General features: G+C 44.7%; 1 protein-coding gene across 1 annotated transcript in view; it reads right to left on the reverse strand.

Annotated features, from left to right (window-relative positions):
* The window catches only part of Ift140 (intraflagellar transport 140), an 89589-nt gene that overhangs the window by 43808 nt on the left and 27679 nt on the right, over positions 1-18102 (reverse strand). Inside the window, exons 14-19 of the mRNA XM_041675953.1 lie at positions 17381-17508; positions 16923-17040; positions 12240-12370; positions 9555-9720; positions 5843-5974; positions 1644-1843 (exon numbers count right to left, since the gene is read on the reverse strand). Coding sequence (XP_041531887.1) covers positions 1644-1843; positions 5843-5974; positions 9555-9720; positions 12240-12370; positions 16923-17040; positions 17381-17508 — 875 coding nt within the window. The remainder of the gene's footprint in view (positions 1-1643; positions 1844-5842; positions 5975-9554; positions 9721-12239; positions 12371-16922; positions 17041-17380; positions 17509-18102) is intronic.

The raw sequence follows: 18102 nt of genomic DNA on the forward strand, positions 1-18102 counted from the left end.
TCCCCCCACTTGTCTCTTTCTATAAGGCATTTTTATTTCTAGTCATACACCAATACCATGTATGTGCCCATACACATTAGTATTGTGTATATGCCTATATAAAGTATATTAAAGGTCTAAAAGTGGCCATGCAGTCTGCTTCAGGCTTCCATCATGTCCACAGTACATGAAAGTTATCCAGGAAAGACTGAGCTATGATATATCAGCTATGATATATCAGCCTTGCTAGATACCTCAAATTAAATGTCTACATGGTCAGTGTGGGAAAACCCTCCCAGCTGCAATAAAACTGGACCTCAGTGGCTGTCAGTGACAGTGGATGAGGGTTCCTGATACCCTGAGAAATGCAATCTGTGCTGCAAAATAATCACTGCATGTAAACTGAGGCAGGAGTTCATTCCAAGCATTTCTTTTCCTTTTTAAAAATATATAATTTATTTCTATTTTATGTCCATTGATGTTTTGCCAGCATGTATGTCTGTGTGAGGGAGTCAGAAGCCCTGGAACTGGAGTTACAGCCAGATGTGAGCTGCTGTGTGGGTGCTGGGAATTGAACCGGGTCCTCTGGAAGAGCAGCCAGTGCTCTGAGCCATCTCTCCAGCCTCAGGCATTTATTTTTCACGGCTTTCCTTTCTTATAGTATAACTCTCCCATTGTTTACTTTACCCTTTTACTAAAAATCTGTCAGAAACTCTTGCTAAGATTTTCTGAGCTCTCTCAGAAATGGAGAATGAATTTGTAGATACCCTTACTGGTTTCTTTTTTAAGACAGGGCCTCTCTCACTCCATCACAGGCTGGCCCGGAGATGGCTGCACAGTCCAGGCTAGCTTCGTTCTTACAGTAGTCTCCCTCCTTCAACCTTCTAAGTGCTGGGGTGACTAGAACACGCCAGCATATCTACATCAATGGGACTTCTTTCACAATTTTCTGTGGTTGTTGTTGTTTTCGAGACAGGGTTTCTCTGTGTATCTTTGGCTGTCCTGGAACTCACTCTGTAGACCAGGCTCAAACTCACAGAGATCTGCTTGCCTCTGCTTCCCAAGTGCTCGGCTAACTTTTTTCATAAAATTTAACTGTACTTCATTGATAGTTTTGGTGTTTATTTATTAATACTTTTGAGCAATATTTAGCACCTACAGAACTTTGGATCAGAGTACTGTGAACACTTTAAAATAAATGAAAATGATAAAATAACAGCCTACAGGCTCCTGGTACCACTGTAGGTACCAGTGTGCCTGCAGCACCAAACAGTGTGTCAGATCCTTGAGCTTGGTGGCTAATGGTGACTAGAAAAAACAATTAAACACTATAATATGATCACAGAAGAGCTTTTAGCTTAAAATATAATTGATAAAGAAGGCACAAGAGGGGCTAGAAAGACAAATTAGTGGTTAAGAGCACTTATAGCAGAGGGTCTGCGCCCACGTGATAGCTCACAACTACATCCCCGGGGACCAGATGCCTTCTGACTTCCTTAGGCACTAGGCACACGTGATTCACACACATATATACAAGTAAAATACTCATGCATATAAAATAAATCTGAAAAACTTTTTTTTTAAGAGAAAGAAGGCGTTAAAAAGGCTGAAGGCTGTGGGTAAGATGCATGTCACCTTGACACCTTCCTGAATGAACGCCTTACCTTTTGATGAGTTTGATAGATTTGAAAGCTTCATCCATGTCCCCAATGGTGACAAAGAAGCTGAAGTTGAGCATGGCATCCCGAGTAGGCTTGTCACAGTCCTCCAGCCCCACAAAATCTCGTAGGGGTCTCTTGGCTACCATCTGAGGGATGTGGTAGTGGCCAGAATCCACCCTCTCTTCTTTCTCTATTTCTCCAGGCTGGAGGACAAAGGCCGCATAGGCTTGTCAAGTAACATGTAAAGGCAATGCCTGCACCCAGTCTCACTTCTAACTTCAAACAACCAATGGGAAACTTATATGCAGGGAGGCATAGGTATATAGCCACAGGCCAAATGGTTCCCACAGGGTCCTGAAAAACCTTTAATGTCACTGGAATTCATCAAAGCTTTGGTCCCTTGTTTCAGACAATAGGTCAACAAAGGTTGTCCAGGAATAAACTTGCTTTCTCAGTCTCTGATTCGGTGACGTCAGAGTCTCACATTAGAAACAGCTCTTTCTGCTACCCTCTCCCCGTGTTTCATTCATCAGGAAGACTTTCACCAGCTTTAAACCAAGTCAGCCACACATCTGCCTCTTAGAACTAAAGAACGCTAGTCTGTCTTTCTGTCAGGAGGCCCCTGCCAGGGCTCTTCTAGTGTGCTCAGCCTCTACATTTGTGTTTGGACTCTTCTCTCCAGGGCTGGAACTCCCTTCTCTCGGCAGGCCGTTTGCCTATTACTGTGTACACATATTCTCTAGCATAAATTTACCACCATGACGACCCAATTGGTGGGGTCAACCACCTCCTCCCCAGCTCAGCTGTCATGAACGGTTCAGCCTCACTCTTCTTTCTGAGCCCACCTGGCAGGCTCAGGGAGAAGATCCCAAGGAGGAACCAACACTTGACCTGGACTCTGAAAATCTTCTGAAGTGTATCATGCCTCATTGAAGCTGGAAAGCCCTTCTAGGCACAGCACAGGGCATAAGCACAGGTTCCATTGAGGGTAGCTTGAGTGTAGATCCATGGATGGATACATATATATAAAATATACACATACACATATATTTAATGACATATATAATGACACTATATACATATATACATACATACATACACACATGTATCACTAACTAGGTGACAGAAGAGCCTGACTAATTTGTGCACCAAGTTGGGCAATGTCCTTCACATTGTGATTCTAATGAGAACCCAGTTTACTGTGTGAGCGTCCTGGGGTGCCTTGGAATTCCTGTTCTCTATCTATTCACCATGCCTCTTTATTCTAGCTCCTTGTTACTGATCTCCGAGGCAAGAACTGTTGCCTATGGCCACACTACCCTGCACACATCTGAACTTGTCTCATCTTGGAAGTTAAACAAGGCTTGGACCCCATTTGTGTTTGAACAGGAGGCAAAGAGTGTTTATCCTATATCATAGTAGATTGGAACAACCTGCTAGTCACGTGGTAAGGGTGCTAGGAACTAAGAGTATTGGACTTTCTCAGACCATCCTGGGATGTGTGGGCACTGAAAACCTGGGGGACAGGAGACTGCATGTTGTCAAGCAGGGTAAGAGCAGCCTTGAAAGGGACACAGTGCTTCTGGCTAGTCCTTGGCGGCACTTTGTAAGGTAAACTGATGATACTCCTTATATTGCAAACATGGGTCACTCAAGCACTCTGTATCTGGAGATCACGTGAAATGGCTGCACACGCCACAGAGACACACCAGACTAACAGCCAAGGGGCTCCTGTCACACTTCACTAAGTCATATAGTTCTATGGCCAAACAAAAGCCCTAGCCTTCCAGAAAAGCTTCCTGTGTAGCTGAGCAGAGAAGGTAGGAAGTGCGGACACACACACAATACAGCAAGAAAGCAAGAGTCTCAGAGATGGGACGAAGCCAAGGTGACAAGCCAGAACCTGGGGTTTCATACTTACGACGGCACCATATATGCCTCTTCTGTGGAATAGCAACTATGGGTGCAGGCACAGAAAAGGAGACGAGAAAAAGAAAACATGCATAAATGTGTGGAAGAAACAAAAATCCAGAACACAAGATTAATGTGGAAAATTCAACAGGAAGAATTTAAAAGAGCTTTCCAAACTTTCTGTTTTCAAATCAAAGGGAAATTACAGCAAAGAACACAAAACAAGATTGAAAAATGCCAAGAAAACATCAGTCTGGTGGTGGAACTCCATTTTAAAATAAAGTAAGCAAGGACACCGAACTGACAGAAAAAGACTCCCAGAACTCAGTCAATCACACGAATACCTTCCCAGCCATCAACTCCACTTTTAAGGCACATGGAAGTGTAATAGACAGACGGCTCGTGCACCAGCTTCCAGCGGCTCTGCAACACCGCTGCAGAGGGTAACTTGGAAAACTGGAACCACTGTCCCAGACACATTTTTATTTAAAATGTGTGTATCATTATATACACATGTTTACAGATCCTAAAGCTAGAAGCCCCATATGGCTGATTGCAATAGTCACAAATCAAGGGGCAGTATCCACTGCCACCCTGTTCTTTACACCAATTCCTTTTAAAGTAAATCGCAGCTCTGATAAGAGCTGAGTGTGGCTTGTATGTTTGCGGCTGTCTAGCAGTCCACATGAGAGTTTCATTAGCTTATGTGGTTACGTGGAGGGGACTATATCACAAGATACAGGTTTTTATTCTGCTCTGTCTCCCTGCGGCTATCCTACGACTCACTTTTGGCTACAACAGGCATGGTTGGACACACATGTAATCCTAGCAATCTCAGCACTCAAGAGGCTGAGGCAGAAGAACTAAGTGTGAGTTCAAGGCTGCCCTAGGCTACGTAATTAAAATCTTGCAAGAAAGAAAGAAAAAGAGGAGTGGGGTTAGAGAAATGGCTCGGTCGATGATAGCATGCCCTGCTCTGGCATAGTTCAGTTCCCATTACCCAGGGAGCTCACCACCACCTGTACTGTTTCCTGCCTCCACAGGCACCTGCACTCATCCCCATACAGACACACACACATAAAATTAAAAATAGTTTTTAAAAAAATAGGTTAGTTTCAGACAATAAGAATAGCACAGGGATCATTTAAAGACTGATTGTACACCACCATATTGGGGAAAACAAGAGACACTAGGTAAAAGGTAAAGCTGACACCATACGTCTTCTCTCCCCACCTTTTGGTGTGACAGTGCAAGGGGAGTGAAGCGAGGATGTCGACATTTTCCCAGAAGGTGGGGGTTCCAGTTCGATCTTTAGTTCAGGTATCAAAGCCATGCCAGCAGCTGCAGCCCAGGGACTATGGAGCTCACTGACAGCTCCAGCCCTTGCGACTGAGCTTTGACGCCACAAGCCCACTGGGCTCCTGGGTGGAAAAAGTCCCTCAGGTAGCTCAGTGTGGTAAAAAATGGATTCAACAGCGTGAGAACTGCCCGGACTCCGTTTCTTTTGTTGGTGTGTCATCTGAGAACCACAGCCCAAATGGACCTCAGGCATGTAACATACATGAGTTAGGATGTGTGCTAGTGTTTACTGACCCCATTTTTTCAAAAGCTTATAAAGAACCATGTGTATGTACCTCATTCCTATCTAGGTTACAGAAGCTTCCTGAGTAGTGACACCAGCCACCTCACAGTGATCATCTCTGGGCTGGGAGCAGGGAGACTGGTATCATTTGTAATTCCTAAATTCCTTAAGAAGAACATAGGAGTAATTATTCTAAAAACTCAGCTAGAATAAAAGGAAATGACAAAGGCTGAAAGACCTGTAATTAGAAGGAAAGTCAAAGCCGGGTGGTGGTGTCACACGCCTTTAATTCCAGCACTCAGGTGGCAGAGGCAGGTGGATCTCAGTGAGTTCGAGACCAGCCTGGCCTACAAAGTAAGTTCCAGGACAGCCAGGACTGTTACAAAGAGAAACCCTGTCTCGAAAAACAAATAGAAAAACAAAAAGAAGGAAACTCAAAAGGGAAGAGCCAAGAGACACAAGACCATTATCACGTTGGTCTGCCCTGCGAGCAAAGGCGTGTCCTGTGAGGTTTCCCAGCACCAGAGACATCAGTGCTTGCAGAATCTCAGATAATTGCTGACAGCTGGTGGCAGACCTGATCTCATGAGAGGTGAGCCTCGGAACCTGGAGGGCCAGCTCAAATCTCAAGTATGCTAGAGACACGTGGAAGAATTTACCCAAGGAGGGGAAAACAGAGGATAATTGTGCAGGGGTCAGGGACTCCCACCTTTTTTGTGAAGTAATAATGAGGCACTTCCATTCCAAGAAGGTTCTGGTAGATAGGAGGCCGGGGGAAGCAGTCATGGAGTAAGAAGCCATGCTCTTCAGAAGCGAAGAATGACAGAATCAAAACATCTTCCTGAAAGACACAGGACAATGCAGCGTGGTTTTAAATTTAGCAATATAATTTTCTTCTCGATTTCTTTTCAGGGTGTATGGTCATGAGTTATTTCTGGCAAGGCTTCCCAAGCTTTTTATCTACCCCCTTTGAAGAATAAGGCATCCAGCCTCTCCCATATGACTGCACCTGACCTGCCTGTGACCAACAGACCCCAGGAGTGACTGACCATCAAACCCATCTGAGTTCATGAGGGAAACCCAAGAGTGCTTGTGTCTTTAAAAATTCTCCCTTTGAGTTTCTTTGCTCTGATTTAAAACTCATCAAGGAGCCAGGTGAAGCCCAACACCTGGGAGGCAGAGGCAGGTGGATCTCTGAGCGAGAGGCCAGCCTGGTCTACATAGTGAGTTGTATTCAGAGCTACATAGTGAGACCCTGCCTCAAAAACAAAACCAAACAATGACAATACTTAACAAACAAACCAACCCCCTCTTCCCTGCTCTTGAGGAATACGGACGGTACGGATGGCCCAGATGTCATATCGCCTCTGTTGCATGTGAGCAGAGTAAGCCGCAGCAAATGCTGGGACCACCTTCCTATCTACAACTGCTTCTTAAAAAGAGGACACATACTTTTCCTCATTTCTCTAGTGTGAACTCTTAGAGCTGCACACACCATCATCACAAAAAAACAGAACCATTTGACCACATGACCAGCACCAGCCGCCCCTAATTATCTCTGCTGTGCCCATATTTCCTGGGCTGTCACAGGAATAGTCCTCTGGAAAAGTCCTCTGGCAATGTGTCCTTCATTCCAGTGATACAGAAGCCTCTGCGACTGAGGATCAAGGACAGGGTTTGCTCCTGGTATTCTCAGGATTTCAGAGGGTCTCAGGAGCAGACTCCCATCTGTGAGAATGCCTCCAGCAGGAAGATAAACCTCGAAACTATAGAACGAGCTTCCCCATGCCGACTTACTTGAGAGTTGTACATGCAAACTGCTCTGAGAGGAAGGTGGGCAACAGGGGCACAGATTGCCGGGCTTTAGGCACATCTGACACCTTGCAAAACATAAGGCTTGGGAAGTATCAGAGTCCCAGTTTCTATGTGGGTTCTGGTCTGGAGCCAAGAGCACATCTACATGGAGGTGGCTCCACAGAGGTGGGGGGAAATGAGGAGGGCAGAGACAGTGACTGAGGACAGCTGATGAGAGGTGAATGGGGGTTACAGCTCTACCTCAGACCCAATCTCAGCACGTGCTAAGGTAGTAAGGGATAGTTCTATAAAGAGCTCTGCCCATCTTACCAAAAGCAATCTACAGATTCAATGCAATGTCCAGCAAAATTCTTCACAGACCTCCAAAGAATGGCACTCAATTTCATATGGAAAAGCAAAAAACCCAGGATAACCAAAACAATTCTGTACAATAAAAAACTTCTGGAGGCATCAAAATCCCTGACTTCAAACTCTACTACAGAGCTACAGTACTGAAAACAGCCTGGTATTGGCATAAAAAGACAGGAGGACCAATGGAATTGAATAGAAGACCCGGCTATTAATCCACACACCTTCAAACACCTGATTTTTGACAAAGAAGCAAAAAATACCAAATGGAAAAAAGAAAGCATATTTAACAAATGGTGCTGGCATAACTGGATATCAACATGTATAAGAATGAAAATAGGCCCATATCTATCACCATGCACAAAACTCAAGTCCAAATGGATCAAGGACCTCAACATAAAGCCAGCCACACTGAACCTTATAGAAGAGAAAGTGGGAAGTACACTTGAACGCATTGGCATAGGAGACCACTTCCTAAATATAACCCTAGCAGCACAGACACTGAGAGAACAATTAATAAATGGGACCTCCTGAAACTGAAAAGTTTCCGTAAATCAAAGAACATGGTCGGGGGCTGGAGAGATGGCTCAGCGGTTAAGAGCACTGCCTGCTCTTCCAAAGGTCCTGAGTTCAATTCCCAGCAACCACATGGTGGCTCACAACCATCTGTAATGAGGTCTGGTGCCCTCTTCTGGCCTGCAGGCATACACACAAACTGAATATTGTATACATAATAAGTAAATAAATATTTAAAAAAAAAAAAAAAAAAAAAAAAAAAGAACATGGTCAACAAGACAAAACGATAGCCTACAGAATGGGAAAAGATCTTCACTAACCCCACATCAGACAGAGGTCATCAAAAGAACAAATAATTCAATTAAAAAAATGGAGTACAGACCTAAACTCTCAACAGAGGAATCTAAAATGTCTGAAAGACACTTAAGGAAAATGTTCAACGTCATCAAAGAAATACAAATCAAGACAACTCTGAGATTCAAGCTGGTACAGCCCCTTTGGATGTCAGTGTGGCGATTTCTCAGAAAATTAGGAAACAACCTTCCTCAAGACCCAGCAATACCACTTTTGGGTATATATCCAAAGGATGCTCAATCGTGCCACAAGGACATGTGCTCAACTATGTTCATAGCAGCATTGTTTGTCATAGCCAGAACCTGGAAACAACCTAAATGCCCCTCGACCAAAGAATGGATAAGGAAAATGTGGTACATTTACACAATGGAGTAGTACACAGCAGAAAAAAAATAACGACATCTTGAATTTTGTGGGCAAATGGAGCTAGAAAACATCATTTTGAGTGAGGTAACCCAGACCCAGAAAGACAATTATCACATGTACTCACTCATAGGTGGTTTTTAAACATAAGGCAATAAAACCAGCCCACAAATCACAATCTCAGAGAACCTAGACAACAAGGAGGACCCTAATAGAGACTTACATAGATCTAATCTACATGGGAAGTAGAAAAAGACAAGATCTCCTGAGTAAATTGGGAGCATGGGGACCTTGGAAAAGGGTTGAAGGGGAGAAAAGAGGCAGGGAGGGGAACAGAGACTGCTCTTTGGACTGGAGAGGAAGGGGGAGGGGGTGGGAGGAGGGGAAGGGAAATGGGAGGAAGGGAGGAAGTGGAAATTTTTAAGTAAAAATAAATAAATTAACAAAAAATTAGAGCTCAAAAAAAAAAGAGCTCTGCCCACAGAGAAGAGTAACATGGGCCAGTTAAGAAAATCAAGAAATTAAAATTTGGGGTTAGACTGGACAAAAAAAAAAAAAAAAATGGGGCGGACCTAGACAGGAAGGGTGGAGCAGATAAAAAGGAGAACAACATCCAACAGACACACCTCACACTGCAGCTTTCCTGTGTGGCTCAAGATGGGTCTGTCTGCAGGATGGTGGTGGTGCATGCCTTTAGTTCCAGCACACAGGAGGCAGAGGCAGGCAGATCTCTGTGAGTTCGAGGCCAGCCTGGTCTACAGAGCTAGTTTTAGGACAGCCAGGGTGCAAGAGAGAAACCCTGTCTCAAAACCCACCTCCCCAAAAAGATGGATCTGTCGACCATTTGTCTGTGGAAATGATTCTGATGACACAGTAACCCTATCCAGTGGGAGATACGAGGCAGATTCTCTACTTCACACGATGGATTTTCCTACTAACTCTCCCGTAAGTTATACCATGAAGACACTATCTGGCAAATGGTCACCATATATGTCTAAACATGTAACATAGCAAACAATAGGTACCTTGGGGCATGTGTCCTCCATGTGGGGCTGCTTGTCTACAGTCTGTGGCTGGGCTCCAGGTGATTCCTGCAAGGCCTCACACACGAAGAGCCTGGGCTCACTCTGATCCCAGAAATGGTTCACAGGAACGTAATTTGCTAGTCTCTCATGCATAAACATGTGGGTCCTAAAACAGAAGGGAAGAACTGTCCCCAACTCTGACAAGAACAGTGCTTTCAGTGCTACCCACACCACTCAGAGCCATCTCAGCCAATGCCAGCAGGTGGCAGTGTTGACAAGTGCTCACCACCACGCATCCCATCAAAACAAATTATTGCAGACTTTGAGAAATTGGGAGTAAGGCTCTGGAAGTCTGGCTTGGAGACACAGAGCACGATGCTTGGATCTGGAAGTCCCATCTATAATAAATATACCATGATTTATGGGCCCAAAACTTGAAGCTCTTTTTTTTTTTTTAAAAAAAGATTTATTCATTTTATGCATGAGCTATATCTGTGTATACACCTTTATACCAGAGGAGGGCATCAGATCCCACTAGAGATGCTTCTGAGCGAACATGCGGTTGCTGGGAATTGAACTCATGACCTCTGGAAGATCAGTCAGTACTCTTAACTGCTGGGCCATCTCTCCAGCCCCCTGAAGAAGTTCTATATGGAGATCTTAACAGTAAATGAATGTGATGATACACACTATTAGTTTTAGTTGTTTGGGAGATGAAGGCAGGACAATCACACACAAAAAGGAAGAATTACGAGGTAAGGCAGATAGTCATCCTTAGGTGCCACCCACCCTCTAGAGAGCACAGCAAACCCAGGGGAAGAATATGGAACTGCTGGGCTCAATGGCCCTTGGGGGCTGTGCAGGACCCACTCCTACAGGAAACATAACCCTCATGGCTGCCCACGGCCATGGCCTGCTCAGCTCTGTGCATCACTGACGTGACAAGCACGGAATTTTGGAAGGAACATATACAAAGGACTTATAAAATGCCAGACACAGGTTGTTTCCTTTGTACTCTAAGGAGTCTGTCCAAGAGAGTCTGGCAAGAGATTTAGAATAGGCAGAAAGGATGGTGTCTATTCTTAACAGAGAAGTCATGGAAATCAGGCAGAGTCAAGAGAAAAACCACTTCATAAGATAAAGAGGGGAATTGATAGTAGGAAGTGAAGGAAAGCTTAGTTCCAAAGATTTACACCTGGTCACAGAGAACCCAGGAACACTAGGACTGGGATGAAGGCCAATCTGAGGAGCAAAAGTTCAAGGCCCATATTCTGAGGCAGGAGATCAGTGACACAGTTAGCTGGAAAGAGAAGTAAGACATCAACAGAGATGAAAAGCAGACCAAGCAGGTTAAAGGAGGCAGGCAGGACTCAGGGAGAGAGACAGGAAGAATTCAGGGTGGACTGGACAGGAAGATCTGAGTCAGGGCCTGCTGGAACTAGCATAAGGTAAGGCTGGAGTTGGGGAGAAACTCAGTGGTAGGGCACTTGCTTAGCACACACCAGGTTCTGTTCTGGGATCCATCCTTAGCATCACAATCAACCAAATCAATGAAACAAACAAAACAAAACAAAACAAAACAAAAAAACAACTAGGGGGCTGGAGAGATGGCTCAGCGGTTCAGAACACTGACTGTTCTTCCAGAGGTCCTGAGTTCAATTCCCAGCAACCACATGGTGGCTCACAACCATCTGTAATGAGATTTGGTGCCCTCTTCTGGGGAGCAGCTATGCACACAGGCAGAATACTGTATACATAATAAATAAATAAATCTTTTAAAAAATTAAAAAAAAACTAGCAAAAATAGTAGAACAGTACAAAAAAAAAAGGATGACAGAAAAAATATGTCACCGAGTGAAACTCTGTTGCCAGTTCCTCTGTTCTGTTAGCCATTTAGGTGAGCCTGAAGGTTTTCATACCATGCTTCCTGTCCTGCACCTACTTCATGGCAGACACATCTAGCATTCTTCTTTTTTTTCTTTTTGCATGTGTGCAGTCAGAAGGCAATCTTTTTTTTAAATTTATTTTTATTTTATATGCATTGTTGTTTTTGCCTTCATGTGTGTCTGTGTGAGGGGTGCAGATCCCCTGGAACTGGAGTCATAGACAGTTGTGAGCTGCTATGTGGGTGCTGGGAATTGAACCTGGGTCCTCTAGAAGAACAGTCAGTGCGCTTAACCACTGAGCCATCTCTCCAGCCCCACATCTAGCATTCTTTCCCAAACTGTTTGCTTTCCCGACTCAAGTCATGCAGAATCAAACATAGATGTAGCAAAGTGCTTAGAAGTGCTTTAAGGCCCACGGACAAGTTTCCTGTAGCAGAAACTATACTTATGTGTTACATCAGCCCTCCCCCAAAAGAAAGACATTGATTTTATTTTAAATCTTCTCTAGAAACATTCTCTACAAAGACAATCAAGCACCTTTTTCCCGTTAGAGTTGCCAATAAGTCTGAGGCCATTCTGTTCTGAGACATTCTTAGAGATGTTTGGGAAAGCCCCTCCAAATTTTGAGTTACTACTAAGTCAGTTCCATAGTCTCAACCCTGGAGCACAGAGACCAAGGACTTAAAACTACTTCAACTGCTTAGTGTCTGTTTTAGGCTCCAAGGTTCAAAATCTAACTTAGTAAGCTGGACGGCAGGCAAATATCATTTCCCACAAATCCTCTCGACCATAATCTCACTCATTGGTCTCCGGCTCATTGAAGGGCAGTGTCTGCATCTGTCCAATTTCTCCAGTCTTGAAATCGAAGACATTCACTGTGTCCATTTCAACATCATAGATGTAGATTTTGGAATCAGGACTGTTGTCAACCTAGGAAAGAAAAGACGTATTGCTCAGAGCTGGCGATTGCTTTAGGGCCTGTGCCCATGGGGCTGACACAGCTTGTGCTCCAGGAAAATGCACCTGCCACCAGTCTCCGTGGCTTCCAGTCAATGGCATGCCACCAGAATAATTTTTTTTTTTGATTTTTCGAGGCAGGGTTTCTCCGTAGCTTTTGGTTCCTGTCCTGGAACTAGCTCTTGTAGACCAGGCTGGCCTCGAACTCCCAGAGATCCGCCTGCCTCTGCCTCCCGAGTGCTGGGATTACCACCAGAATAATTTCAATGCTTTATTAAGTCCACCAAAATAGTTCTTTAGTTACTACTTTGTAATTTCAGACAACTTAGAATAAAGTCTAAAGAGTTGTAGCTGTTCTTAGTTTTGACTAGAAATTAAAACAAAACAAAACAAAACAAAAAACTGGGTCTCAGTACATAGCCTTGTATGACCTGGACCAGGTTGGCCTTGAATTCAGAGATCTGCCTGCCTCTACCTCCTGAGTGTTGGGATTTTAGGGGTGTGCCACCATGTTCAGCCTGAAGACATTTTCTTTGCTGAGACAGACTAACCAAGGGACTCCAAAGGAATCTGGATTTATGGCAAAAACGACATCTGTACAACTGAATACAATTGATGGGAGTGAGGCTCATTTCCACTTGGCAGCTGACACACGAAGTCCTGAGTGGTATTTCTAACGAAGGCGGTTGGCTCCTGCCGCGCTGCTCGCAGAAGCTCGGTTCACAAGGGCAAGATGTGGACAGTCACTAAGGGACCGTCAATTGATTAATGGAGAAAAGGTGGCCTATCAAAACAATTCAGGCACAGAGAGAATGAAGCACTGGCACATGCTACAACATGGATGAGCCCCAAATGCTACAGTGGGTGAAAGAAGCCAAATCAAAGGCCACACATTCTATGACATGTCCAGAACAAGAAAATTCAGAGACTGTAAGCAGGCCTGTGGTTGCCAGGAGCTACGATGGGGGATGGGACTGGTAGGCAGTTAATGGGTATGACAAATTTCTTTAGAATGAAGATGTTTGGAACCAGATAGAGGCAGTAGTTGTACTATACTGCAAATGTACCAAGTGCCACTGGACTGCTCACTTTGAATGGTTAATTTTCTGATATATATATATATATATATATACATGATTACACACAAAGATATATATATATATAGATAGATATAGATATAGATATATATATATGACTCTCATTCCAAGGTTTTGAGAGCCTATTTTAAGATAACAAGATGTCAGCATGCCCAAAGCATCCTGAGCCTGTAACTGCTCAAGCAATGCTTTGAAGCGGAGGAAGAAAGTGGGAGCACACTGGCCCATGCCCCATCTGACAGCATAAGCAGTGACAACAGGCTCACCTGAGGGTTCTCTGAAAATTGCATCTGGGTCCTGCCCCTCATAAGGGAATGCTCAGTAAGTGGCTTTGGAAGCAAAAGAAACCAAGCAGGTCCTGGGTTCAACCTTGGTTTCAGGCTCAGCTGCTCTGGGTTTTTTAGGCTCAGACCTTCACTGGTGATCCTGACAGCCCTACCTCATGATTACACACAAAGATTTCTTTTTTTTTTTTTAAGATTTCTTAAAAAAATATATTTATGTATGAGTGCAATGCATGGCTTTATGCCAGAAGAGGGCATCTGACCCCACTAGAGATGCTTGTGAGCCACCATGTGGTTGCTGGGAACTGAACTCAGGACCTCAGAAAGAGCAGACAGTGCTCTTAACTTCTGAGCCATCTCTCCAGCTCCAAACTTTTTTTTTTGGTTTTTCGAGACAGGGTTTCTCTGTGGCTTTGGAGCCTGTCCCGGAACTAGCTCTTGTAGACCAGGCTGGCCTCAAACTCACAAAGATTCACCTGCCTCTGCCTCCCGGGTGCTGGGATTAAAGGCGTGCGCCACCACCACCCGGCCAAACATTTCTTAAAACAAACAATACACCTTACAAAAAGAAAAAGAGATCTGATTCTGTGTGCATGCGTATTTGCCTGCATGTGTGCATGTGTAGCACGTGTGCCTGGTGCCCACAGAGGTCAGAAGAGGTGGTCAGACCCCTGGAATTTGAGTTAAGCACAGTTGTGAAGTAGGTGCTGGAACAGAACTGAGGTCCTCTGCAAGAGCAACAAGTACTCTTAACCTCTGAGCCATCTCTCTAGTCTCTACACACATGGGTTTCTGAGGCTCAGGGAAGTTCTCGCCTCAGTTTCAAATGCTCCCTACCTTGATCGAAAGGACTCTCCACTAATGGGTCTCACGCAGCTGCCTGCCTCACACTGCGGCCACTTTGTGTCCTCATCTCCTTTTGTATTACTTTAACACTATTGTGGGGCTCTCCCACTCTTTCTTCCCTTGTTGTAGACAAACCACTGTTAGGGTCAGGATCCCGAGCTGCAGCACTTACTGGGCTGGTGCATTTTAAGCCTGGGTTAGTGGGACTTATAAAAACAACTCAAAATGATGTTACCACTATAATCTTATCATTTCTCATTTTCTTCTTCTGAATACTTGCAGAAGAATATCATGTACATGTACATAGAAAAGAAAGTGAGGAAAGCGAAGAGCTGGGCTCAACCCCCCCATTCCTCGCCTCCTCCACTGTGTTCACCAGCCTCTGTGTTCTGTTAATTCAATGTCTTCCTCAGAGCTCCCACCAATGGGCACAGTGTCAAAGGCAGCCAGATCCTCAAGTCTTCAAAGCAATGATGAGGAGACACATGTCCAGAAGAAAACTTTATTCTAGCAGCTCGAGAATCATAAATAGAATGTGAGTCCCTTAAAAAGACAAGATGAAATTTTGCAGAAACAAAAGACACTTAACAGTGACGGAAGAAACTGTCACCCTTCTTGTAACTAAGAGTTTGGCTGGGTGGCAAAGACAACAAGCAAGAAAAGGAGAAAAGGACCTCTGAACAAGACACCACTGTTTCTGATGAAAACAACAACAACAACAAAAAAAAAGGCAGGTGAGGATGTAAGAACAGAGAGTATAGGTCAGGTGTGTGGTGCAGCTTCTGCACTCAGGAGGCAGAGACAGACAGATCTCTGTGAGTTCAAGGCCAGCCTATTCTACAGAGTGAGTGAGTTCCCAGACAGCTGAGGCTACACAGAGAAACCTTTTCTCAAAACAACGAGGGGCTGGAGAGATGGCTCAGAGGTTAAGGACACTGACTGCTCTTCCAGAGGTCTTGAGTTCAATTCCCAGCAACCACATGGTGGCTTAGAACCATCATATAATGAGATATGGTGCCCTCTTCTGACATGGAGGCAGAACACTGTATGGTATATATAATAAATAAAATATTTTTTTTAAAAAAAAGAAACAACAACGACAAAACCAAAACCAACCAAACAAAAAAACCAACCAAACAAACAAGCAAACAAACAAAAAAGAGTGTGTCTGGAGAGCAGGCCCTGCACCTCTACAATAAAGTGGGCAGCACAATAGAGCCAATCCCACTCATTGGTAGATGTGTAGGTGAACCAGGCCAGAAGTTGTAAGCATAGTAGAGTTGCCCCCATTATTCATCTGTCATGTGGCATCATGGGCAGGGGAGAGATGTTACTCCCCCACCCTCCTGTCCATCAATGCCCTGCCCCCATCAGCTGCAGCACTTAGGTAAGTGGCCCCACAACACAGCAGGACAACACAGTAGGGCTAACCCTGAAGGTGTAGGTGTGGGGGATCTAACTGAGGATGAGGACCTGAAAGCAGGAGCACTGGCCTCACCCCTTGCTCATTGCTGCAAGGGGTGAACTTGCCAGGACAAAGCAAGAGAGCTCACCCTGGTGGTGAGGACAAGGGAGAGCTGGCGGGCCCAGACCAGGGTTATGGGTCGGCCCATGCCATCATCCATCCCATTTGTGATCTCCTGGAGCGCGTGAAGGAACCTGTCTTGCAGACCCAAAGCTGCAGAATTTCCATAAAACAAGGCAACATCAAGATAACCAAGAGGAGTTTCAGTGAGGGTCCAGCATCAATAGTGTAGCAGAAACCAGAGGCCTTGAACCAGACCGATGACTCTTTGCAATGAACATTTGCAGGTAAAGAGATGTGGACAAAAGGGTTTACTGCATGACTTACTGTCTCACACTGCAGTTTTCATGACGAGATTTTTTTTCCTTTTCCCGTTTTTTCTCTTAAATTTTATTTTATTTTGTGGGGGGAGGTTGCAAGGGCAGACAGTGGATACTAAGGGGTGGGGAAATGAATGGGATGGAGATGCATGATGTGAAAGACACAAAGAATATATAAAAACAAACAACAACAGTAACAATGAAAACAGAATGTGTGCCAAGATGGAAGCAGGCAGGAGAGATCCGATGGAAGTCAGGAAATCAAGGAGGGAGATGAAGCAGGGAGGGGGCTAGACAGAAGGCAAGACATAAGGACCCAAAAGACCTACTGAGGAGAACCTACCCAGGCAGAGCAGCTGGCTATGGGCCTGTGAGAAGCCAAAGGCACAGCCCCTCTTCCAGGGAGATCCTTCATATGGACCAGCAGAAGGCCAGCAGGGAAGTCAGCCTTACCTTGCTAAGGAGGATGCTAATCTTGTTCCCGTTGGCGTTGCATCTCAGAGAAGTGATGTTCCCCACATAAGGGATCAGATGAGCCAGGTTCTTGCAGCTGCAGTGCACTTTTGCTTCCCTGTGTGAGGACAGGAGAAGAAAGAATGACCTCAGCATCAGGCAGAGGTCCCTTCCTGGCACCTTTCTGCTGATCACAGAAATTAACTTCTCTGACTGCTCGGCCTACGGGTTCTGTTCAGCTCACTGCTTCTTACCTGGTGCACTGAATCCCTAGCACAGGGAAAAGGGGGGCAATTTTTAGAACCAATGAACGGTATCTTCTAAATTAGAAAAAAAAGGAGGTGTCACATGAGGTAAGAACCTGAGATTTTTGACACTGTTCTAACTTTTTTGTTTACTGTATTATCTCATAATTTAAAAGAAAAAAACGAATACTTCTATTTTGAAGAAAATGGTACCTTCTGGAAAGATCAAAACTTTTAAAGTGAGCTAAATCTGTCCCTGCCACCAGGAAAGTTCCACAGACATCTAGGAAGCAGGGGCTCCCCTCGGTCTCAGAGAACAGCAGAAGTTGTTTGACAGTTCCCTGAGGAAAGAAGAACAAGTTTAGCTGTACACTTCTACGGTGCGCCATTTCTCTCCTAAACAATTCATCTCCTGCACTCCACCGTTCACCCAGTCAGTGATCACTAATGGGCCAGCATGCATTTAAACTAGGGTTGGTTCCCTGGAAGACAGGCCCCTGTCTCAGTACTGTCTTGGTGCCACATGCCTCAGGTCAAGGATCAAAGATATACCAGGCCCTGGTGATGAACACCTTTAATCCCAGCACCAGAGGCAGGCGGATCTCTGTGAGTTTGAGGCCAGCCTGGTCTACAGAGCTAGTTCTAGGACTGGCTCCACAGCTACTGAGAAACCCTGTCTCGAAAACCAAACAAACAAAAACCAATCAAACAAAAAAGGATCAAAGATACATAGGGCACTCAGCTGAGAAGGATCTATGGTCACACACAAGATAATGGAATGTAGCAAGGACAGATGAATGGTGACTTGTCCCTGAAGGTTAGTCCGGGTGGGCATTTTGTTAAAGCTTCAAAAAACGCTTCTCATGTTGTCAATGTTAGGTGCATGGTCATCGGGGTGGTAAGATGAGGAAAGGATGCTTGCCTCATTCTGGATA

The sequence above is a fragment of the Microtus oregoni genome, unplaced genomic scaffold, assembly GCF_018167655.1.
Source record: "Microtus oregoni isolate MIOR12 unplaced genomic scaffold, Mior012 000027F_ref0000203, whole genome shotgun sequence".
Classification (NCBI taxonomy): domain Eukaryota; kingdom Metazoa; phylum Chordata; class Mammalia; order Rodentia; family Cricetidae; genus Microtus; species Microtus oregoni.